This window comes from Rhinolophus hipposideros (genome assembly GCF_964194185.1).
Source record: "Rhinolophus hipposideros genome assembly, chromosome: X".
Classification (NCBI taxonomy): Eukaryota; Metazoa; Chordata; class Mammalia; order Chiroptera; family Rhinolophidae; genus Rhinolophus; species Rhinolophus hipposideros.
This window is the reverse complement of record NC_138046.1, coordinates 50,121,963-50,146,400: the sequence shown is the minus strand read 5'-3', so window position 1 is coordinate 50,146,400 and position 24,438 is coordinate 50,121,963. Positions and strand designations below refer to the sequence as shown.

Genomic DNA, 24,438 nt, shown 5'->3' with positions numbered 1-24,438 from the left:
TTCAGGTGTGCAACATAGTTATTCAATATTTATATACCTTATGAAGAGCTCATCTTGATAAGTCTAGTACCTATCTGGCACCATATATAGTTATTGGAATATTTGTGACTGTATTCCCTCTTTTTTATATTAAGCAGCTTTATTGAGGCCTAATTGACACATAAAAAACTTCACATATAAAGTATACAATTTGATAAGTTTTGAAATATGTTTATACCCATGAAACCATCACCACAATCAAGATACTGAACATATCCATCACCCCCAAAGGTTTCCTCAGGCTCCTTTGTAATTTGTCTCCCTATTCCTAGGCAACCACTGACCTGCTGTCAGTCACTATAGATTACTTTGCCTTTTCTAGAGTTTTATATAAACGAAATCATACAGTATGTACACTTATTTTGGTCTGGCTTCTTTCACTCGTCATAATGATTTTGAGATCCATTCATGTTGTTGTGTGTATCACTAGTTCATTCCTTCTTATTCCATGGTATGGATGTACCAAAATGTGTTTATCAGTTCACCTGCTGATGGACATTTGGGTTGTTTTCAGGTTTTTTGTTACTCCAAAAAAAAAAAAAAGCTTTTATGAATATTCACGTACAAGTCTTTGTATGACATATACTTTCTCTTCCCTTGGGTAAATACCTAAGAATGGAATGGTTTGATCATACGGTAGATCTTTCTTTAATTTTTTACAGAAACTCCAATACTGTTTTCCAAAGTACCATTTTACATTCCCACCAGGCAGGTACGAGAGTCCCAGTTTCTCCCCATCTTCATCAGCACTTGGTATTGTCAGTATTTTTTTAAGTCATTCTAATAGCATACAGTGATATTTCATTGTGGTTTTCATTTGCATTTCCCTAATGACATCTTTTCATGTGCCTATTTGCCATCCTGCATCTTTTTTTTGGTTAAGTTTCTGTTCAAATCTTGCCCACTTTTTTATTGGGGTTGTTTGTTTTCTTGTTATCAAGTTTTGGGAGTTATTTACGTATTGTGGAAACAGTCGTTTGTTGGTAATGTTATTTGCAGTTATTTTCTCCCAGCCTCTCTGGCTTGTCTTTTCAGTGTCTAAACAATGTTTTTCACAGAACAAAAGTTTGAATTTTGATAAAGTCAAATTTGTCAATTTGTTCTTTTATGAATTGTGCTTGTGGTATCATATCTAAGAAACCTTTGCCTAACCCACAGTCACAAAGATTTTCTCCTATTTTTTCTGGAAGTTTTATCATTTTAGGCTTTACATTTAGGTCTGTGATCCATTTTGAGTTAACTTTTATGTGTGGTACAGGGTATTGATCAAAGTTGGGTTTTTTGCATGTGAATATTTAGTTGTTCCAGCACCATTTGTTGAAGACTATCCTTTTTTCACGGATTTTCCTTTGCACCTTTGTCAAAAATCAGTTGTCTATATACGTGTGGGTCTATTTCTGAAGTCTCTCTTCTGTTCCATTGATCTACCTGTCTAGCTTTATGGCAACATCACACTCTTTTGATTACTATAGCTTCATAATAAGTCTTAAAATCAGATAGTGTTTGTCCTCCAACTTTGTTCTTCTTTTTCAAAGTTGTTTTGGCCATTTTAGGTCCTTTGCATTTCCGTGTGAATTCGCTTCTCAGTTTCTACCAAAAACTTGCTGTGATTCTGATTGGAATTGTGTTAAATCTATATATCCATTTGGGGAGAACTGACATCTTAATAATATTGAGTCTTCAAACCCGTGAACACAGTACACTTTTACATTTATTTAGGTCTTCTTTAATTTTTTCAGCAATGTTTTCTAGTGTTCAGTGTACAGGTCTTTCACATATTTTGACAGATTTATCTTTAATTACTTCATATTTGTGATGCTATGGTAAATGGTTTTGATTTTTAATTTCAATTTCTGATTGTTGCAAGCATGTAGAAATAAATACAATTTGTTTTTGTACATTGTTCTTATATCCTGCAACCTTGCTAACTCATTAGTTCTAGTAGTTTTTCTTTTTTTTTAGATTCCATTGGATTTTCTGCGTAGATGATCATTGATGAAGCATTCCTTTTCCACTCTCTCCTATACTGTAGTAATACCATCATGGCTCTCTAGTCCCTTAGCTCATTCACCTCAATACAATGGGCAACTGGTCTAACCAAGGCTGAATCAATGATAGTTGAGACTCTGACCCTCAGGGTTTGGGGATTGTCATACCCTTGGCCAGTAACTCTAGGGGACCCCTTTTAGGATAGCATAAGGATGACTGACTCATCACAGCTTTTGATCTTCAGACCCCAAAGAACAAAATATTTGCTCCATCCCTGCAATCCATCTCTCACCCTAGGCTTCTGGGCCAGAGCCCTATAGAAAGCCCCTCCCAATGTCTCTCTTCCTTTGTTTCCATCTGAGCTCGTAGAGGAACCCTGTATGGCTAGGTGTGTGTGTGAGTATAGCCCCCCCCCAAGAAAAGGCAGGGAGGGTCTCTTGCAACAAGAGGAAAGAAAGAGTGTTGCCATGTGTCACTTTTGCAGTGACCTAGATGTTCGGCCCACTTGTGCCTTGCCTCTGTGTGCACCCATCGCTGGGAAGAAGGCTGTCCAATATCCACTGAATGAAGTGAATAGTGGCTCTGAGACCGAAGGTTTCTTTGTTACCTCTTCCCCAAAGGCAGGATCTTCCTTTTCCCCTTGACCTAGTATGTTTTACTGATATAGGATGTTTTTCTGGAATGGAAGGGAGTAGAAAAGGGTGGGGTAGGGAGGGAACATCTCCTTTAATTGACAGGTTTGGACTGCCCTCTCTCACAGAGTCGGAATGATGTTATCAGAGAACGCTTCGGAATGGACCCCAAGCCGGAGATGCTTTTGGGCCTTGCTGCCCTTCACATCTATATCACTGTCTCAGCCACTCGACCTAGTCAGAAGATTTCGCTCAAGAATGTAGAGTGAGTTGTGCTGGGGCCCTTGGGATGGGAGCCCTTCTAAAGCTGTGTAGGGAAAAGATGCAATGGTTGAGCTATGCTATGCTTTTCAGGAATGTAGGTCTGGGATGGGGGTGAGAACTGGAGTGTCTCATACCTAGACCATGATGTACTTGAGCTACAGCTTCTACTAGGGTACTGTGGCCAATGTAATTCTCCTGCCCCCATCCATCTTTCTTTTTCTCCCAGGCTCTATTCCTCCATCTCTGCCTCTCAGATTCATTCAGTTTGTCTTACTATCTTCCTTTCTCTATCCCAGTTTGTCTCTCTCACTAAGTTCTTTTCTTTTGCTTTTAGGAAGGAGTGGGGCCTGGAACCCTTTCTTCCCCCCTCCCTCCTGCAGGGCATCAAAGAGAAGAACCTCCGAAAATCTCTCTCTCAGCAACTTAAGGCCCACCAAACACATTCTTCCAGCAGCACAAAGGTACCCAAAGTAGGCCATTGGACACCCTGCTCAGGCACTAGTGGCCATGGGGGCCGCTGCATGATTCCCCCGCAGCTCCGGTCTTCTGGAGAACCTCCCCACTGTGTTCAACTTGGGTATACATCCGGCTTGGCCAGATATGAGGGACGATTGTAGAAAGGGGTTTTCCCCAAGCCTGAATCTCCCCAAGAGACAGCTCAGTGGCCAATCACTGAGCGAGCCCAAGGTCCTCAAAGCAAAGGGGCCAACATTCAGGATGAGAAAATTCTTGGGTCATTTCACCCATTTAGTCAGTGCTGGTTGAACGCCTGCCATTGTGGACTTTACTGGACCCCGAGGAGGTACATGTTTTCCATAAAAATGACTGGTCTGTTCCTCATTAGCTTTCTAATTCATCAGTCCTGGGACAGGGAATTCTGGCAGATAAAAGCCTAGCCCAGTGCGACAAAGCCTGACCCAGAGAATGGGTGACTGGGTGGCCTGGAAGGCTCAGGTCACTGCTATGCTCTCCAGCACTTTCTCAGGTGCCCTCTGAAGGACTCCCACTCCCTGCTCCCCCAGCCCTGGAGTTTGTAAGGCTCAATCTGCTTGTGCCCAGGAGTCAGGAGGGTGTTGAGGGGCACTGGAATCAGCATGTAGACACAGGACACAGTCACCCCATATATTTCACCCATTCCAGATTCCTTGCATTACCAACTAGCTTCTCTTTTAGGATGCAGATTTCTCCAGAGAGTTAAACCATTCCTACCTTGCTGGCATATTTAATCAGATTGTTTTCTTCCCAGAGGAGAATATCAGTGCTCCCAACCGTCTCCTCAGCAAACACTTTTGGAGGCCCCCCAGTGCTTGGGCTGGAGATACAAAGATAAAGAAGTCCTGGTCTCTGCCCTCGAGTCAGGCACAGGCTAGTGGGGAAACACATAGTCACAACACAGTGCGACAGGTGTGCGTGCTCTGGAAGCATGCAGAAGGAACACCCAACCCAGCCAGAGGGAGGTGGAAAAGACCAGGAATCATGCATTTGACACCAGAGCTGGGTCTTGACAGACAGATAAGAGTTTGGCTAGATGAGCTGGGGGGAGGAAGACTTTCCCAGGCAGGGAGATCTGTCTGACCAAAGGCCTGGGGATATGAGAGAACATGGTACATGGAAAGAAATGCAAATAGTTCAGCATAAGGCAGGAGAGAATGTTCAAGGAACATTCTTGTGGCACTGGGGTGGGGGCAGTGGGTGCAAGAGAGAAGGCTGGAGAGGTTGGCAGGAGCCAATTCATGGAGAGTCTTGTGTGCCTTGGAAAGGAGTTATATTTCACGCTGTAGGCAGCAGGAACCATTGAAGGGTTTAAGCAGGCCCCTGATGTGATTAATCTAATGTTTTAGGATGCCCCCACTAAGCAGTGTGGAGAGGTTGAGGGAAAGGAGTGTCATACTGAAGGTAACCTGGCTGCCACCCTGACATAGGTTGGGGGGCATCAAGGCAATGAGCGTGGGGCTACAGAAAAGGGGTGGATAGGTTGGAGAGACACTTAAGAGGTGGAATCAAGATAATTTGGTGACTGGTAGCCCTCTCAGGTAAGACGATAAGGGAGGAGTCCATTGTGACTCCTAGGTTGGACTTAGGGGTCCTCAGGATTCAAGGTATTGAGAGGGACCCCCAGTTGGGGATGGCCAGTATCTAGTGGCTATAGGGGTTCTCAGGAGAGAGGTATAGATGAGGTGGGGTGTCACAGTTGGGGAAAGTGTTGGAGTTAACCCAAGAACAAAATAAGCAAGCTGGATTCTCAAGGAACGAGGATCAGGAGGAAGAAGCAGAGTTTAGAAAGGGAAAGGGAATGCTAGAGGCAAGAGCTTTCCAAACTAGAATTTTCCTGCAGTTTTGCCCAGGGTCTCCTCACACTCCCACAGTGTGGCTTGCTGACTAGTGCCTGTCCTAAGATGATGACACTCCCTCCTGAGAACGTGGTTTGCTTTTGTGCGTCTCAAGTTTCTCATATTTCTGGGTGGGTTGTTTCTACAGGGCTCTGCAATTCAGGCAAAGCTCCAGTATCTTCGAATTCTGAATGAACTTCCAACCTTCACTGGCGTTTTGTTCAACACTGTGGGCCTGGTCAGTGAGGGCAGTGGGAGTGTGGGGGGGAGGGAGACCTCTGTGTGTGCTGTCCTTGGGTGGAGAGCAGGAGGGATTCCTTTAGAGTTTTAGGGGGGCGTTCTCTCCCGGAAAATATTTCTAAAGTCCTTCCCTCCTCTTCCTCCTCCTTCTCTCTCTCCCCTCCTATGGTGCTCTGGTCCTGCCTCTGGTAAAATTGTAAAGTAGGAGGCAATATTTGTTTTCAGTATCCCTCCATGACCCTTTTGTGTCCCCTTTCCTCTATAGGTTGGCAAACTTTTTCCATAAAGGGCCAGATAGTACATATATTAGGCTTTGCAGGCAGGCCGTGCACATGTCACAAATATTCAGCCCCGCCATTGTAGCATGGAAGAAGCCACAGACAAATTTATAAACAAATGAGTGTGGCTGTGATCCACTATCCCTATTTATGGACCCTGAAATTTGAATTTCATGTGATTTTTCACGTGTCACAAATATGGTTCCTTTGATCGTTTTGCAACCATTTAAAAATGTGAAAACCATTCTTAGTTCGTGGGCCCTCCAAAAACTGGTGGTGAGCCAGCTTTGCCATGGCCCTGAGTTTGCTGATCCCTGCTCTGTTTCATTGCCCTTTCTTATACCGCCTCAGTCCCAACCCCAGGCTTCCTAAGTTAGCATACTTCCCCCTGTCTGCCCAGGGCCTCAATTGCAACAACACCCCTCTGCGGAGTGGGAGGGAGTGCTGGTCCCCCTAAGACTGTGCCCAAGGCTAGTTTCCCCTGGCAAGCTGTGGTGAAAGAAAAGTCACAACACCATGCTGACTGGATTCAGGTGCTTGTCACGCTCTGGGAAACATGCTGTTGTGTTCATGCTCGTGGGGCACACCAGTGGAAAGCTGCCTATCGAAGAATCTATAACAGATGGAACAGGTTCCTCCAGGTGATGCTGATACCAGGGAATAGGCCCACAGAAGACTCAGGCCTGATGGAGCCAAGGAGCCTATCGGGACCACTTAAGGGAATTCCGTCCATTTGGTGCAGAGGTAGCCATTTACATACTGGGATTTGAGGATCACTGAAAGCCCACTGTCCCCTCCCTCCACTCCACCCCCCACACGTCTGCCACTGTTGAAATTCTTATAGGCCATTCCTTTGGGTTAAGACTGCTGTTGTGTCTATTGAGGGAAAATATCTTCTTAGGGAGGGAGACCCACCTCCCCCGCCTCGCATTAAGTACCCAATCAACCCTTAACACCTTAGGCAGAGATACTTCTTTTTCACTTTAGCTTTTGGCACCCAGTGAGAAGTGCAAGTTTGAGTGGTTGTTGGTCCAGCGAGAGATAAAGACAAAACACAGGGTGCCACCTGCTCAGGCAGAGCATTGAGTGGAGGACTTGAGGGGCCTGCAGCCACAAATGGAAAGTCCTTGGGATGTGATAGGAATATGGTGCTGTAAAGGCACTGAAACAAACCTTGCTGACTTCATGATTTTGCTAGAGCCAGCCCTGCTGCTGTTTACTTCCCTCAGCCTGCTGCTGAGGCCGATGTGTCCATTTGCACGGATGATCTGGGGCCCTGACCTGAGAACAGGAGCATCCCAGAGCATTTTCCCCTGAAGGCTGTCCTTCTGCCCTGACACTGAGCCCCAGATATTTCCAGACATCCCAGCAAAACTGGTCCAATGCCTGTTTTCTCTCCTCCTGCTTCCTCCCCCCATCTCTTCTGCCTTCCTGTGAATGCTGCCCGCCACACTTGGGCACTAGGACGAGAAGCAGTCAGCCACCACTCTCCTGGTGGGACCCCGTCACGGTATCAGCCATGTTATTGACCTCAAAACCAACCTTACCACTGTGCTGTCCGAGTTCAGCAAGATCAGCAAGATCCAGCTGTTCCGGGAGAACCAGGGCGTGGCACGGGTGGAGACCAGCATCATGGATGCCAAGGTAAGCCCAGCTTTGGGCCCCACTTCTCTCCAGGGACAGGCCTTGGGGACAAAGAAAGAAGTAACCTTGAGAAAGGGCGTTTGAGCCTATCAGGTGAGGTTCAGTTGTTCTGAAGTGGTTCAGATCCTGAACCCCTTTGAGCTCATCTTTCTTTCCCTTCTCAACCCTGTGGGATCTGGTATCTTCTTGGCCACGTATTAAGGTGAGCCAGTGCTAGGGAAAGCTAGGGAGTGTCCAAGTGACCCATAAGAGGTCTTTAGCAAAGAGCAGAGGAACTGGAGAACTTGGAGCTACACCCAGGCCATCATTTCCAAATCTTTCTTGTGTCATAGAACACATAGGAAATTACATTCATGTGGAATACTGCAGTAAATGGACCAGTCCCCAGATACCCTGGGCACCCCAGGCGCTGCCTGGCTGCCCCAGAGGCTGAAAGGATATGTGCATACCATTTGGGGAGCCCTGCCATAGGCACACCCACTTGGAATCATGGTGTGCCTGCCATAGGCACACCCACTTGGAATCAAGGGGGCCTGGGGAAGTGGTGAGCAGGTAGAACGTAGTCCCAATTTCAACTCCCAGAGTACACCTCTTCCAGAATCTTAGAACATTTCCCATAGATCAGCTCCTTCAGCCTGGCAAGAAACTTTTTCAGAGTCTGGCAACCATGGTCAACCACCTCCTCCACGGCTCTCCTGTTTGAACCCCCAGTGACCAGTGTGGGTGGGGAGCAGGTCTGCCAGCTGGTGAAAGCTATTAAGGGAGGTGCAACTTTTCTTCCTTAAAGGATTTCCCAATGGGAGATGTTGTTAGCACATTAAGAGGTTTAGTGTTTGCTGTTTCTAAAAGAGCAAATTATTTAATTTATTTTTGTCTTTGTGAAACCCAGAAAGCTTTAATATGTTAATTTTTCCACCTGCGATTCACAGGATTGCCATTGGTTTAGGAACCTGCCTGGAGCTGATATTGGCTTGTGGCCACTTCCTCAACCAATGATTGCTGCCCTCCTCAGATGTTGTTGGGTAAAAAGCCAAATAGGTAGGTAAGGAAGGGGGAGGAAAGACAAGACATGCGCGGGAGTTGTGGCTTCCTGAGAAATAAAAAGGGTTTAAAACAGAGAAACATCTTTCCAACTGAATCTTCTTTGCTCTGTGACATTGGCTGCAGAATAGAATTTCCTCGAGAGCTTTTGAAAAATACACATGCTTGGGTCCTACTCCCAGAGATTGTGATTTAATTGATCGAGGTACAGCCTGGGCATCAGGATTTATTTATTTTCCAGTTCCCCGGGTGATTCTGTAGTACAGCCAGGTTTGAGAACTACTCACCTCTGGGTCTAGAGCTTTGGGAGGAAGCAGACCGAACAAGGTCAGTGTTGCCTGAGTGAGGAGCACTGTTCTTATTTCCAGGAGGAATCTAGCCCAGTTGTGGGCATGAATGCTGCCCTGGAGGGCTACACTCTTATTGGGGAGACTTAGACTCACAAAGACATATGAACTGCCTTGATAACACAACATCAGAACTTGTGTAGAGCTCTGGAATGAGATAGACCATGTTCAAATCCCAGCTGTACCACTTCCTAGCTGTGTGACTTTGAGAAAGTATCTTAATCTCTCTGAGCACTGACTTCCTCAACTGCGAAATGGAGTACCTATCTCAAAAGGTTGTCATCTAGGATTAAATGAAAAAATGTACATAAAATGTCTTAGCACACTGCCTGACATAAGTACCCAACAATGAGACCTGTTATTTTTTTAAAAAGCAAAACAGCAATAAAGAGATTTAATATCAAGTAAATTTTGTAGATAAGTATAGGAATGAAAGAACAGGAAGGGGTTAACCAGAAGTGGCTTCCCACAAGAGATGTTTTTCAGCTGGATTTTAAAGTGATACGTATGGATTAGCAGAGAAAAGTGGGATGTATTCACAGGCAGAGAGCAAGCATGGAAATAAGCAAGCCATATGTGCAGGCCGATAAGCATACTTGCTTGGCTGGAGAGAATAACAAGAAAGGAGATTGGAGAGATTGGGGGTGGGCAGAACGAGCCAGTTATAACCTTTGAAGGCCAGTCCGAGGAATTTAGATTCAATGTGATAGAATAGTGGGAATCCACTGTAGGCCCTGGAGCAGAGAAGCGATAAAATGAAAGCTGATTTGGACCAGTGTGCCTGATGGATAGGAGCAAGGCTAATGTGAAACCAGGGAGGTAAGGAGGGGATCATGGTGTTAGAGCAGGAGTGAAGTGATAAAGACAGGGCCTGAGCTGGAAGAACAGCAGTGGTAATGAAAAAGAAAGATGAATGTGAAACCTGTACAGTCATTAAGAGTGGGCATGCATATTCCTACATACATTCCTTTCTTGCACACACAGTGCACACATAACCTCTATTGCCTGCTGCATGTAGCCTGAGTACACTGAAGAATGGCACTATACATGCAGCACACAGAGGGTCCACATCATGGGTGGGTGGATAATTTATTATCCATTAGGACAATAAATGGAAGAACTTGTTGATGAATGGAGGGGGATAGGAGAAGGTTGCACTTTGCTGAGTGGGAAACAGCGAATGGTTAAGTAGATGATGCAACCATGAGGTGGCAGATGATTCAGGTAGGCCCTACTTTAAGCAACCACTAAAATGCATATGAAAAAAAACACAAGGAAATTATCCACTTTGCATTATAATGTTTCTACTTTGTAAAAAGAGTTATCATGTGCAGCAGGCAGAATAATGGCCACCCAAAGACGCTCATGCCCTAACCCCCAGAACCTATGAATATGCCATGTTACATGGCAGGGAGGAATTAAGGTTGCAGATGGAAGTAAGACTGCTATTGCTAATCAGCTGATCTTAAAATAGGGAGATTAGCCTGAATTATCCAGGTACGTCCAGTGTATGAGGTGTGATCAAACAGTACAGTGAATGTTTTAAAAATTTATTACAGTAAAAGACACATTGCCATTAAATCCCCCTCACTTCTAACACACTTATCCCATCATTCTTGCCACTTTCTGAAGCAGTTCTGGAAGTCCTCTTTCGTTAGTGTGTTTAGTTGTGCTGTCGTGGCTGCCTTGATGTCCTGAATCATTTTGACTTTGGGGAAGAGCCAGAAGTCGCATGGTGCCATATCCAGTGAATAAGGTGGGTGAGGACACATCATAATGTTTTTATTTCACAGAAATTGCCGTACCAGAAGCGATGTGTGACATAGAGTGTTTTCATGATGGAGGATGATGCACACTTTAAAAGACACCTTCCCTCAACCGTAGCTCACACCCAACTGACTGCACTGAACAAGTTGAAACGTGTCACACATGCTGTTACTAAGATTCAACGTGCTGTTACCTGTATTGAAGATCCCTGTCTTTCCATTGGATGGCACTCGGCAGCAGCAGTCACCATATTTTGTGATCACAACGAGAAAGGCTCCGTGTCACACACCACTTCTGGTACGGCAATTTCTGTCAAATAAAAACATTATGGTGTGTCCTCATCCACCTTATTTACCAGATCTGGTACCGTGTGACTTCTGGCTCTTCCCCAAAGTCAAAATGACCATGAAAGGTAAAGGTTTTGAATCGATTTAGGACATCGAGGCAGCCACAATAGTGCAACTAAAGACACTCACGAAAGAGAACTTCCAGAACTGCTTCAGAAAGTGTCAAGAACGATGGGATAAGTGTGTTCGAAGTGAGAGTATTTTGAGGGGGATTAATGGCAATGTGTCTTTTACTGTAATATATTTTTTTAAATTTAAACATTCACCGTATTTTATGATCACACCTTGTAATCACGAGCGTTCTTTGAAGTGGAAGAGGGAGGCAGAAGATGTCAGAGCAATGCGATGTAAGGCCTCAGCCCAACCCTGATGGCCATGAAGATAGAGGAAGATGCCATGAGCCAAGGAATGTGAGTGGCCTTGAGAAGCTAGAAACCCCATTCTCCCCTAGAGCCTCCAGAACGCAAAGGGACTCATCCCTGTCTACCTTTGATTTTACCCTAGTGAGACTCATGTCAGACTTCTCACCTCCAGAATTGTAAAGAGAATAGATGTATATGGTTTAAGCCATTAAGTATCTGTTAATTTGTATAGAAGCAATAGGAAACTAATATATGGTGAGATTCCTTCAAGTAGGAAGCTCTCTCATTAAAGATATGATTTGATTGATAAATATTATGTTTATGCCCAACTTTTGTTTTATAAAATCAGATCCATCTATAATCAGAGATGTCTGCTGTGTGCATCAGTAGTTCCAAGTGCCCTATGTAATGGACAGGGTAGTATTTATGTCTTTCTCAGATAAATCGGCTGTCAGATGGAAACCTGGATCTTTTTTCTCCCTCAGTCTTCCTCTTTTCCTACCAATACTCTATCATTTAGTATGAACTTACTGTTGCTAGGAAGCATGCTAAACCCATTTGGAGATACAAAAATGAAAAAGAAAATAAATTAAAAAAAAAAAACAGGGAAAAACATCCTTGACCTCAAGAAACTTACTGTCTTGTAGGAGAGACAGTAGTTTGCCAATTCATGGCATAGTGAAGGGGTTACCATAGGATAGGTACCAAGAACATGTCAGAATACAGAGAATTAAGGAAACTTCCTGGGGGCACTTGATATCAGCAATATCTGTGGTTGCTGAGCGGTGCCTCTCTGCATATGTGTGCACAAGGGGAAGGATTTCGCAGCACAGGGTCTGGGAAGCCTTACTGGAGAATGGCTTCCCTGGGCTTTAAAGATAGGAGTCTATCTTTAGGGTCAGTGTCATGCTGTAGCCACCACCTTGCACAGCTGCATAAGAGCAAGTTGGACAGATCTCTACCAACTCTGTGTTCAGTGACATCTCAATGATAACTTGAAAGTGGCCATGGTGGGAGTATATACACTGGGGAAATTGTCAAACACTACAAATCAGGACTTCAGAGAATTGGTTGTTAAATGTTTACAAGCACACACTGCAGAGGGTACATGAAAAAAGACTGTCTGAATTTCCTTAACAAGGAGCATGGAGGTTAGAAGCCAGACTTGGCCCATTTCTCCCTAGATATGCCATTCTGGTCTGGGAATATTCTGGAAAGACCTGGTAAAACTAAGATTATTCACTTAAAGCAGTAGTTCTCAGCTCTGGCTGCATAGTAGAATTGTGGGAGTAGAATTAAAAACCACTGGGTGTCCAGGCCCTTCCTCTCAGACCATTTAAATTAGAATGTTTGGAGGTGAGGCTGGGGTATATAGGTTTGTAAAACTTCCCAGGTAATTCAGATGTGTATTTGACCTGAGAACCACTGCCTTAAAGTGATATTTTGTCTTACGCCCAAATTGTCTGGCTATGCCCAATTAGCCTTTTCCAATGCCACCGAGGTAAGAATCCAAATGTACTGGTCGTACCCTTGCCCCCTCCAGGCTCTTGGATTCCCATCCTTTTCCTGTTTTCAGGGATACTAGGGTAAGCTGAGACTACCTCAGGACTAGTCTCATTTCTAGTTGGCATCCCAGAAAAAGTACTAGGTGCCTTTAAGCTCCCAGAGCACCTTAGGAAGGAGATGGGGCTGGAGCATGTCAAACTAATTTCCGCTGTACCTTTTCATAGCTGGCTGGCCATGCTTCCAACTCCATTCTCCTATTCTTCTCCATTTGAAGGTGGCCTGGGACATGCTTAGTTACAGTTTTCACTCAGCTTATTTGTTTTTAGTGGAGCACATGCGAAGGTGTGTAAATATCTTTCTTTCTCCAAGAGACAGCAGTCTGGTACTGAGACAGCACTGGGCCATTACCATACCCCATTACCAAGGAAGCACACAAGGGGAGAAAAGAAGCCATCAAAGGAATGTCCCAAGGGATCTCTTGTGGCCCAGTGTATCTCCTATTCTCTTTTGAGCATTATTGCTCTAGTGCTTCCTGTAGGGATAAGCATTACATTAGACATAATGATCATTAAAATCCTATTTAAAAGAAAATGTTGGTTTTGAAGGGTTCTAAGAAAACTAATCCAATCTCTTTGCTCGCCTACCTCTGATTTGAGTTTTACCCCTTCTGGCCAAAAGTGAATTTGTGTTCCTTTTCCAAGCTGCATTTAGCCTGTGCTGGGGCCCAGTTGGCTGTGCAGTGATACAGAGGAGAGGTTCCTGACCTGCTGTGCTGAGCCAGCTGGGAATGTGCTTGGCCCTGAGCACAGGATTTTGCTTTCATGCTGCCTTATTACTGATATCGGGTTATATTGGGTTAAGAAATAAGAGGGGAAACTGAAGTCAGACAGTTAATTTAATCGGCCAGTTAGTCACACAGCCTCCAATCTGTCCATTAGCCAGCCGACCAGCCAGCCAGACAGTTTAACCGGTCAGGATGTCAGGCTATTAGGTTGTTAGGCATTCTTCCATCCTGAAGCCAGCTTGTCAGCCAGGGCATGAGTGGGTCAGACTGCCCTGCAGCCCACCTAGTCCATCAGTTTGTCCAGCAGTCAGCCTGTACTTTGGTCAAATGGTCCTTCATTCTATTCATCAGCCAATGCCATTTCCTTAAAGAAGCTCTCTACAGCTTCTGAAACCAAATTAGTTACACATGCTCACATTCTCACCCTCCCACACAAGGATCCAAGACATTCTATGTTCTGATAGCTGTCTGTACTTTGCCTTCATAGCACTTATCACACCTTGCAGTCATATTCATTTTTATGATTATTTGGTTTATGTCTTATTTCCTGCTAGATTGTAAGTGCCACGAGGTCAGGAAATGTGTTAGCCTTGTTCTGGGATAAGTGGCTGCATCTTTCAGTGGGTAATGCTGCCCATGATCCATCTAGCCAGTGTGTAGCACCTTGCTGGGTAGACAGAGCAGGGTGTGGGAGCATTTTAGCTAGAGGGACCAACAGAGGTTAAGGTATGAAGGGGTACAAGAATGTGGCATCTCTGGCAAACTGTAAATAATGTGCCACTGCTGTAGCATAAGATGAGGGACTGTGATGGAAGGAGGGCACAGGCAGAGTTTGTGGGAGTTGTGCTTGGAGCCGTAAGTTGGGTCCAGGTCCTGAAGGGTCTGTGTGACATTGGAAGGCAGTGGGTTTTAGGTGATGAGCTATATAAGATTTTAAGTGACAGGGAGAGTCGTATTTTAGAACATGACTCAGGCAGCAATATGGAGGTGAAGTGGATAGAGACTGGAAACAGGGAGGCCAACCAGGAGGCTATCTGGAGGTCATGAGGTAAGTGTGTCCCACCTTTTCCATATTACAAAAAAATGTCATGATTTGTATGGCACACTGGAATAAACAGATGAGGCAGGTTGTGGGCAGAGGCAACAGGACCTGAAGGCTGCAGGGTTCAGGATCTCAGTACACTTGTCACCCATTCACATATACCTTCAGAGTTTTGGCCTTGAAGGAAGATAATGAGGGCCTGAAATAAAGCAGTGGCAGCAGGAATGGCCACGATGTCTGTGAAGGCTCCTGAGGCAAGCCTAGCGAGTCTTTGGCCCTCATAATATGGTGGTCGCAGCTACTCACTCCCAAACCTTGGTGTATCCTTCTGCCATTGGTGGCAGGCAACGAGGCAGAAGCGGGTATCTCATTCTCTCCTCCCTCCCATTCCATTTCATTCCCCTCTGTCTACCTTGTTATACACAAGATTAACCATTCTGTTATGACTGAAAAACATCCATTAACTGGACGTACAGACATCCCCTCAGCTCCTCCCTAATAATGACTAAAGATAACATCTCAGTGAGGTCCCTTTTTCACTGGAGAAAGGAGCCATCGGTTCTTGGGTACAAACCATGCCTTTTCTTGCTGATGGCATTGCCTGACCTCCATAGGAGCATCACTAACTCATTGCCGAAGAGGCAGAATCTAAATGCCTTACTGTGGCACGCAGTATAATTGGATGTACAGTAACTATTAAACAATTCAAGATAGGATTCAATTCAGCACAAGATTGTGTGATGTAGACATAGCACTGTACAAGTTCTGAAATAGGAAAAGAGCTCAAGGTGGAAATAGACTGGAGATGGTAATTTGGGAATCCCCAGCACAGAGGTGAAAGTTGATGCCCTGAGGATGAAGAACTAAGGGTTGAGGACTGAGCCTGAGGTATGGATAGGGTGGGGAGGTTGTGCAAAAAGAGCCCGCCAAACAACAAGATGGAGATAGCCAGAGATTACAGAACCAGAACACAGTATCACTTCACAGAAACGGAAGCCAAGAGAAGAATTTCCAAAGGAGAAGATTACCATTGGCAAATGGAACAAGCTGAGAGATGTGAAAATGAATACAAACTACTGTATTTAGCTGGAAAGAACCTTCACTTCTAGATCAGGTGGCAAACTACGACCCATGAGCCAAACCAGAGCCAATCCTGTTTCTGTAAATAAAGTGTTGTTGGAACACCGTCACATCCATTTGTTTAGTTTAGGGATTATCTATGGCTGTTTTCACACTGCAATGGCAGACTTGTTGCAACAGAGCCTATATGGCCTGCAAGGCCTGAAACACTTACTATCTAGCCCTTTATAGAAAAAGGTTGCCAATCCCTGTTTTTTATGAACTGCAAAATATTCAATTCAAGCTATGTGTCGGGATCCTAGGAGATAGCAAATAAAACGGGTGCAACTTTAGCCAAAAACTGAGCTGCTATGGATTCAGAATGGTTCCCAAAGTGATGATCCAGCTAAAGAAGGCCAGTCTAGTTGGTGACCAAGTTCCATCAAGTCGTCATGATGTCCCTTTTTACTGCCAGTACCCTAGTGGAGGCCCTAATCACCTCTCACTTGGACTTCTCACCAGTCAGAGAAGGGACTCATTCCCTCCTTCTGACTCTTTTAGCTCTTAATTCCCAGTCTGGGAACCCTCAAAAGTCAAGGAGACCTGTGGCCCCACGACTCCCTCTTCAGCCAGTCTTCAGTGGTCTTGATCTGGAGGTGACTGCCATATCCCAGGAGAATGCTCCCATGGCTGACTTCCATCTGATCCATACTTGTTTACAAGGCATACTTTTAAAATTACAATACAGATACTGGGAAGGTTTATTGAAAAGGTGCTGATTTTTAAAATTTTTATTACATCATTTTTCGGTGTATCATTGCCAGGTCTCTGAAGCAGTCAACTATCTAATCCCAAAATTAATTTGACTGATTTAAGGTCAGGAACAGAAGTCAACAGAGTATGCTAGTATTTCCCAAAGTGGGTTTAAAAAAATCCTGAGAACACCATGAGATGTTCTATGAAAATAGATTTTTTAAAATCAAGTAATTTAGAAAAGTTGGAATACTGAAGTCTCCCTCTTGAAGTTTCACAATGCACCTTAATAAGGGAGCCAAAAATACGTATACACATTTTAAGAAAGGAAAAAATTGCATTAAAATTGTAATACTCAATATGCACCAATAACAAAAGATGAATACAAGTCAGGTTTGACTTCTGCAATTACAAGAGGTGCTCAAAGTGGTTACCATCAGCATCCAGACACTTCTGATTACCTGATTACGGCTAACACTGTTTGGTAGACTTCTGTGGCGAACATGTAAACTGTTCCAACATCACAGCAGAAGCAGCAGGACTTGTTGCTGTGTGAGACCTCCCAGACCTTCCCTTGTGGACATCACACACACAGTACCATGTGTCTCAAATTTATCATGATGTGTGCAATTGTTAGGCGTGTTGGAGGTTCTGTTGCATACTCACACCTCCATTGTCGTACTTCCACAACGTTCTCGAATTTCAAATACCACTTCAAAATGATCTTGCACTCCTCGAATGACAATCATGCTTCCTCCATTTTCTTTGACTGTCCTGCCTGTTGCATGGTGACGCTAGCATTCATCTGATTAACACCATCTTTTGAGCGAACGTCATACTACACATTGCCACTGTAATTCAATTCAACTTCAAAAAGTAATACATAGTCAAGCCCAGTGGCTCAGGTGGTTGGAGCACCATGCTCCTAACACCAAGGTCGCCAGTTGGATTCCCACGTGGGCCAGTGAGCTGCGCTCTCTAAGATTGTGAACAACGACTCTCCCCTGGAGCTGGGCTGCCATGAGCAGCTGAAGGTCAGCATGAGCTGCCATGGGCTGCTGTGTGCTGCCATGAGTGGCCGGTGGCCAGTGTGCATGGCCGGCAGCCATCATGAGCGGCCGGCAAGAGCTGCCGTGAGCTGCTGTGAGTGGTCGACCGAAGACCGGCGATTGATTGCCTCAGCTGGGGGGAGCACAAGGCTCATAATACCAGCAGGGGCCGGGGTCCTACACAACTAGGTCCTACACAACATCGGTCCTACACAACTAGACTGAGAAACAATGGCTTGAACCGTAGTGGAGGGGGGAAGTGGAAAAGGGGGGGGAAAGTAAATAAATTCTTAAATCAGAAGAAATTTCTTAGGCCACGTGCCTCAATTTTTGGTTCAGAAACTATGGTTTCTATAACCATGCAAGTCATCGTTTCTTCACTATCATTCTCCAGAGAATTGAATCTGTATCCTTTCTTCCTGTGTCCTCATGTTTTTTCCCACCTCTCTCCTAGCCTCTGGTGCTGTTGATGGAGTGGCCTGAAGCCACCAACTTTGCCTGCCTGATTGCAGGGTACTGCCGCCTCCTGCTGGATTCCAGGAAGATGGTCTTCTCCAGGCCCACCAGCCAGCCTCTTCCACCTCCAATGATCAAGGCAGGTAGGGCTCAGCCTCGGTTTTCAATGTGCCGGAGGCCCTTTGGACCCTGGAGACATGGAGGGAGGAGCTCCACTGTCTTCGTGCTCACTCCATTCTGCCAGCTCCTGGTTTACCAGGAGCCAGCCCTGTACCACTGCGTCCTACTTGGCACAAGCCAGTAGGAAAGACAGCTGGCCTTCAGTTGGGCTTGTCCCACAAAGGATGCCTGTGACAGCACATTGTGATTGAGTCAGTGAACGATTGTAAGATAAAAATAACAAACAAGTGATACATAGAACCAATTAAGGAATCACACTGAATCTAAGGCAACGCTTTAGAGGTACATTGCTCTACAAGAGATGCATGGCTGTTCTGGCTTAGTTGAAGTAGAAGTTGAAAATAAAGATAAAACCTTTCTTTTGTTCATCATGGGGGGTTGACAGCTGCCTGAAGTAAGAAGCCACAGAAGGCTGGGGTAGGAAAGACTGTGCAGGCTCAGAGTATAGTCCAGCAGGAGGCTTGGAGATAAGAGGGAACACCACGAGAACAAAGTCAAGTACAGCCCCCAAACAAACAGCTCAGTGCAGCCACCCCTCAGAGCTGTCTTGATGATGGCACAAGCAGGGGCCTTGAGAGAAATCAGCCCAGTCCAGATAGATATTCCTGCCTTGGGCTAAAGTGGGAGAAGGAGGAAGAGACCGAAAAAACAGGTACTCCTGGTATACACATTAGACCTAAGGCTCGAGTACACACAGTAAGTGCTCCCCCCCAGCACCCAAACAGCATGGGGGGAAGCTGAGACTTACCCCCCAATAGTCGCCCTCCTCACATGCTGAAGACCCTTCATCCACTTGCCTTGCTGCTTAACTATTTCTTTTCTCTTCAAGGCTGTCTTGCCTTGCAGCATGATCACATCTGATCCAGATCGAGGAGTTTCAGAGTAGAAGCACATACCTGATGGATATCCTAGCACCCAGTGGGCTATATACCCACACACACCCTCTCACCTCATGATCTCTTCATCACGAACATCCTAACAAGCCCATATTTACATTTCATAACATTGTCTGCAGGAATTAGAAGACGATCCACCAAACACAGATTTGGGAAAGGATAGGTGGCCCCGAGGCATATGAAGTAGGCCACGTAGAGAAGCAAAAGAACTGACTTGGAATAGAAAGAACCCAGAGGGCCAAATTACCACACATCTCCAGGCAAATGGCTGCAAAGTGAGTGGCCATAGGTACCACCTGTGCTGGCCAAATGACGGTAAAGCCAGCATTAGCATTGTCAGTGTCACCTGTGGACTTCCTTTCTGTCATCACACCCAAGTAAATTATACCTCTTGCTGAGCAGGATAGAGACGGAGAAAGGAGAAAGGGAAGGCAGAAGGAAGAGCCTGGAGCCCAGCTGAGGACCAGATGTGGAAGTGAAGGTTGTTTGGAGGGGTCCATTTTAAGAAGGCCCCTGGGGTGGCTCTATAGTCCCACCCTGCCTTCCAAAGGGTTTCTGTCATCCTATCAGCACCCTTGCCAGTCCTGTCATTAAGTATTCTTCCCCTTGCTGTGGGCATAGTAGCACCACGTGAGGGACACGGGCTTCCTGTGTCCCCTCAGTCTCACTGAACACATTGCATGTTGCATCCATTTTGCTTTTCTATTGTGGTTTTTGATATTATTTTTAACCTTTTAAATTGCAAGTACTTTTGCACCAACCTAATAAAAGCCAATCAATTTTATTGGATTTTCTTGGAGGTATTGCAGTCTGGAAAGGAGGCTTCTATAAATGCTCGGCATGGCTTTAGAGCCCCTCCCTGACTCCTGAGAGATTCAGTCCTTGTCCCTGCAGTTGTGGGGGCTCAGACTGCCTCTAGCACAGGGCCTCTCTCCACGCAGGAGCCAGATGGACCACCGTAGTGTCCCGCTATTTATAGTGCTTGACCTCCCTAGGGGCTTGGGCCAATGCCTGGGCCCAGTACTTGGCTTTTAGTTGCTGGGTTGACAGCAGCTATCCAGTGCTCTTGGTGGGTGGGGCAGAGTAAGCCTCGTGGCTTTGCCTGTCAGGGGGCTGTTGAGCATATCTTATCTCATGGCCCCAAGGATGGGAAAGGTGGACAGCAAGCGGCACCACTGAGGAGACCTCCACCCAGGTTACAGCGAGGGGCCGTGAGTTCCTGGTACAAAGCTAAGATCAGATTCCTCCATCAGCCCCTACTTTTATCCCAGAACAGAAGCCCCAGTGCCAACTGTGGTTTAGGAAAAGCTTATATAGAGAGAGCAATCATCCTTCCAACCTCATCTGGGCTTTTCCTTCAGGGGCTAAAGCTCCAGCCCTGGTCTCTCATAGTCTGGTCTCTAGCTCGGTGTATATTCTTGTCCTGTAGCAGCTGCTGGCTACCAGCTAGCCCAACTCAAAGCTCAGCCGATTGGGCCTAAAGGATGTTGTTAAACCTGCAACTGGAAAAGAGAAAGCATCACCTCTCCTCTGAGACCTGGAGAAAAAGTAAAATGGGGACATGGAAGGGAAGAGATTACATGTTGTGCTTTATTAGTAGTTCTTCCAAAGTAGGTATTTCAGTTATTCACTCAACAGCTATTTCTGAAGTACTCATTATGTGCCAGGCACTGCAAGTCGAGCTGTGAATAACAGACCTGGTCCTTGGCCTCACAGAGCTTACAATCTAGTAGGAAGAATATAGACAGACAATTAAAGGGATAATGCCAATGCAGTAAAAGCCTTTACATTTAGATAGAGGCAATTCAACAGAACAACATCTGATCTTGAGGACACAACTTAGAGAAAGTCTCAGACAAATGCCAACTCTCCACCTATACTGGGGAGATAGGAAATCCAGAGGTAGGTGCTATCTCTCTGCAGCCTTGGGCTCCCTATATCCTGGGGGATTCAGGGAAGTAAGGCTTTGGAGGCCCCAAATGATGTAACAGTTGGAGGAAGAACTCACTCTGCATTCTTTCCTATTGTTAGGAAACAGTTTGGTTTGGTGAATGGAACATTCTGGTTAATGGCCACTATATATTCCAATGCATGGCTTACCGATTTTCATGTAGTTAAAACCCAGCAACATGCACAGAGTCCTAAAGCTAGACTGAACATAATAGACTTTTTTGATGATTCAGAAAGGACATGAGGTTCTTGCAAGGTCTCTCGGTAGTTTGACCTTGGGGCCAGTAATGATCATTGGACTGTAGAATACAGCAAGGCCAATAGAAACTCAGTTGCATCAAAGTTGTGTTGACTGTGTGTGGGGGGCGGGAGAGGGAGAGAGAGAAGAAACAAAAGAAAGAGAGAGAGAGAAAGAGAGAGAGAGAGAGAGAGAGAGAGAGAGAGAGAGAGAGAGAGAGAGAGAGAGAGAGAGAAAGAAAGAAAGAAAGAAAGAAAGAAAGAAAGAAAGAAAGAAAGAAAGAAAGAAAGAAAGAAAGAAAGAAAGAAAGAAAAGAATTTAATATAGCTCCAGTTGGATCACCGTCCTGTTCTTTGCAACCATTTTTTTTGAAAGTCAATCTTCTGAATGAATGAGTACAGAGGGATACTAGAGCATCTCCCTGCCGAAAACTGATGAGCAGTTTACAGCGGATTTGCAATCTGCAAGGAATGCTGTCCCAGCCATCAGCCCACTGCACCTGGATTTACTGGTATTACTAACCCTCTGTCTGGAGATTTAGGATTCTCCTGGGACACTTCTCCTCCGCATAGCCCCATGCTGCTCCTCAGATCTGGAAATCACAGTACCAAGTGGTGGGCTGTGCATCACTTGGCCTTGACAGCCTGGTGTTGGGAGATGTTTCCATCTTTCAGGGAGGGAAGCCACCCTTAGATCGCCAGCCTTTTTCTGAGAGGAGTCACCACCTCTTTATTGGACATGTCCCTAGGAGCCACGTCTAGTGGCAGCCAATTGAGATTGTTCAGCTGTCTCATAGGTAATTAGCACCTAGTGCATCGCCCAGACCTATGAGCAATGTCTAGCAGTAGACTCCTCCTGAACTGATAATTCGAGCTTCTGGCTCAGTGTTCCCCTGGAGCACTTTTCCCCTAAGCCTCAGAAGATCATTACATACTATTCCCCCAGCTGATCCACAGTTCCCTAGATATAGCCACCAAGGCCTAAATTGAATCCACCCAGTATAGTTACATTGACTATATTTAGAGGGGCAATGTGGTCTATGGAAAGCAAACAAGGGCTTGGGATCTGAAGTCAAAAACTTGTGTTCCAGTCCCTACTCTGCTGTATTTTAGCTGTGTGATCATGAGCAAGTTCCACAAACTGAATCTCTGTTTCCTCATCTGTACATTGAGGATAATATTACTTACTTTGTGAGGGATTGACATGATCATGTGAAGTAAACCCCATAAAGTCCTTTGAAGTGCAGAACACATTTTTGCTCTTTTTATAATGATGAAGAGTTGATCATGTGCCCAGCACTGTGTTTCTTTTGAATAAACAGCTTTAGTTAGATGTAATTTCCAAGCCATAAAATTCACCCATTTAAAGTTCACAACTTAGTCTTTTTAAGTCTATTTAATATATTCACAGGATTGTACAATCATTGCCACAACTTCATTTTAGAACATTTTTGCTCCTCCTAAAACAAACTCTGTACCCATTAATACTCATTCCCTATTCACATGCCAGCCCTAACTAACCACTGATCAACTTTCTGTCTCTAGAGCTTTGCTTATTCTGGACATTTCAGATAAATGGAATCATACAATATATATGGTCTTTTTGTGGCTTGCTTTTTTCACTTAAGCATAATGTTTTCAAAGGTCATCCATGTCGTAGCACATACCAGTACTTCATTTCTTTTTATGACAAGTAATATCCATTCATCACTTGATGGACATTTGGGTTGTTTCCAACTTTTGGCCATTCTAAATAATAACATTATAAACATTAATGTGCAAGTTCATGTAGGGATGTATGTTTTCATTTCTTTTTGGTATATACCTAGCAGTGAAATTGCTACTCAAATGGTAACTCTATGTTTAACTTTAAGAAACTGCCAAACTGTTTTACAGAATGACTGCACCATTTCACATTCCCATCAACCAGGTTGGAGGGTACAATTTCACTATATCCTCATCAACCCTTGTTATTGTCTACCTTTTTTTATTACATCTATTGTAGTGGACATGAAATGTATCTCATTGTGGTTTTGATTTGCATCATCTTGGCTGATGATGTTGAGCATCTTTTCATGGGCTTCTTGATCATTTGTATTTCTTCTTTGGTGATATATCTAGTCAAATCCTTTGCCAATTTTTAAATTAGGCTATTCGACCATAAATATGAGGGATTATTTCTGGACTCTCAATTCCACTCTGTTGATCTATATGTCTATCCTTATGCCAGTTCCACACTGTCTTGATTACCATTGCTTTGTAGTAAGCTTTGAAATAGGGAAGTGTGAATCCTCCTAATTTGTTGTTTTTTTAAAAAAATGTTTGGTTATTCTGGGTTCCTTGTGATTCCATATGAATTTTTGAATCAGCTTGTCAATTTCTACAATGTCAGCTGGGATTCTCATAGAGACTGTGTTGAATCTGTAGATCGATTTGGGAAGTATTGCCATCTTAGCAATATGAAGCTTTCCAATCCATGAACATAGAATGTCTTTCCATTTATTTAAATCCTTCTTTAATTTCTTTCACAAATATTTTGTAGTTTCCAGTATACAAGTCTTGTGATACTTTTGTTAAACATGTGCCTAAATATCTTATTATTTTTGGTGCTATTGTAACTAAAATTGTTTCCTATTTTTATTATCAGATTGTTCTTTGCTAGTGTATAAAAATACAATTCACTTTTGTATATTAAGCTTTCATCCTGTAAACTTGCTGAGCTTGTTTATTTCTAATAGTTTATTGTTAGTGGATTGCTTGGGATTTTTATATACAAGATCATGTCATCTGCAAATAGAGATGCTTTTACTTCTTCCTTTCCAATCTGGATGCCTTATATTTAATTTCACTGTCTAATTGTCCTGGCTAGACCTTCTAGTACAATGTGGAATAAAAGTGGTGAAAACAGAAATCCTGGACTTTTTTTTCTGATCTTGGGAAAGCTTTCGGTCTTTCACCCTTAAGTATGATGTTAACTTGGGGTTTTTCATAGATAACTTTTCTCATGTAGAGGAAGTTCCCTTTTATTTCTAGCTTGTTGATTTTTCTCATGAGAGGGTAGTAGATTTTCACAAATGATTTTTCTGTGTCCATTGGGATGATCATATGGTTTTTGTCTTCTATGCTATTAATGTGGTATATTACATTAATTGATTTTCAGATGTTAAACCAACCTTGCATTGCTACAATAAATCCCATTTGTTCATGGTGTATAATTCTTTTTAGATGTGGCTAGATTCCGATTGC

General features: G+C 44.3%; 1 protein-coding gene across 8 annotated transcripts in view; it reads left to right on the top strand.

The window, feature by feature from the left end:
- The window catches only part of FRMPD3 (FERM and PDZ domain containing 3), a 141,127-nt gene that overhangs the window by 101,093 nt on the left and 15,596 nt on the right, over positions 1-24,438 (top strand). For all 8 annotated transcript variants that reach the window (XM_081042954.1, XM_081042953.1, XM_081042956.1 and 5 more), the window contains 5 exons: positions 2,789-2,925; positions 3,259-3,385; positions 5,403-5,492; positions 7,237-7,416; positions 17,928-18,072. In XM_081042954.1, the coding sequence (XP_080899080.1) occupies positions 2,789-2,925; positions 3,259-3,385; positions 5,403-5,492; positions 7,237-7,416; positions 17,928-18,072 (679 nt within the window). The remainder of the gene's footprint in view (positions 1-2,788; positions 2,926-3,258; positions 3,386-5,402; positions 5,493-7,236; positions 7,417-17,927; positions 18,073-24,438) is intronic.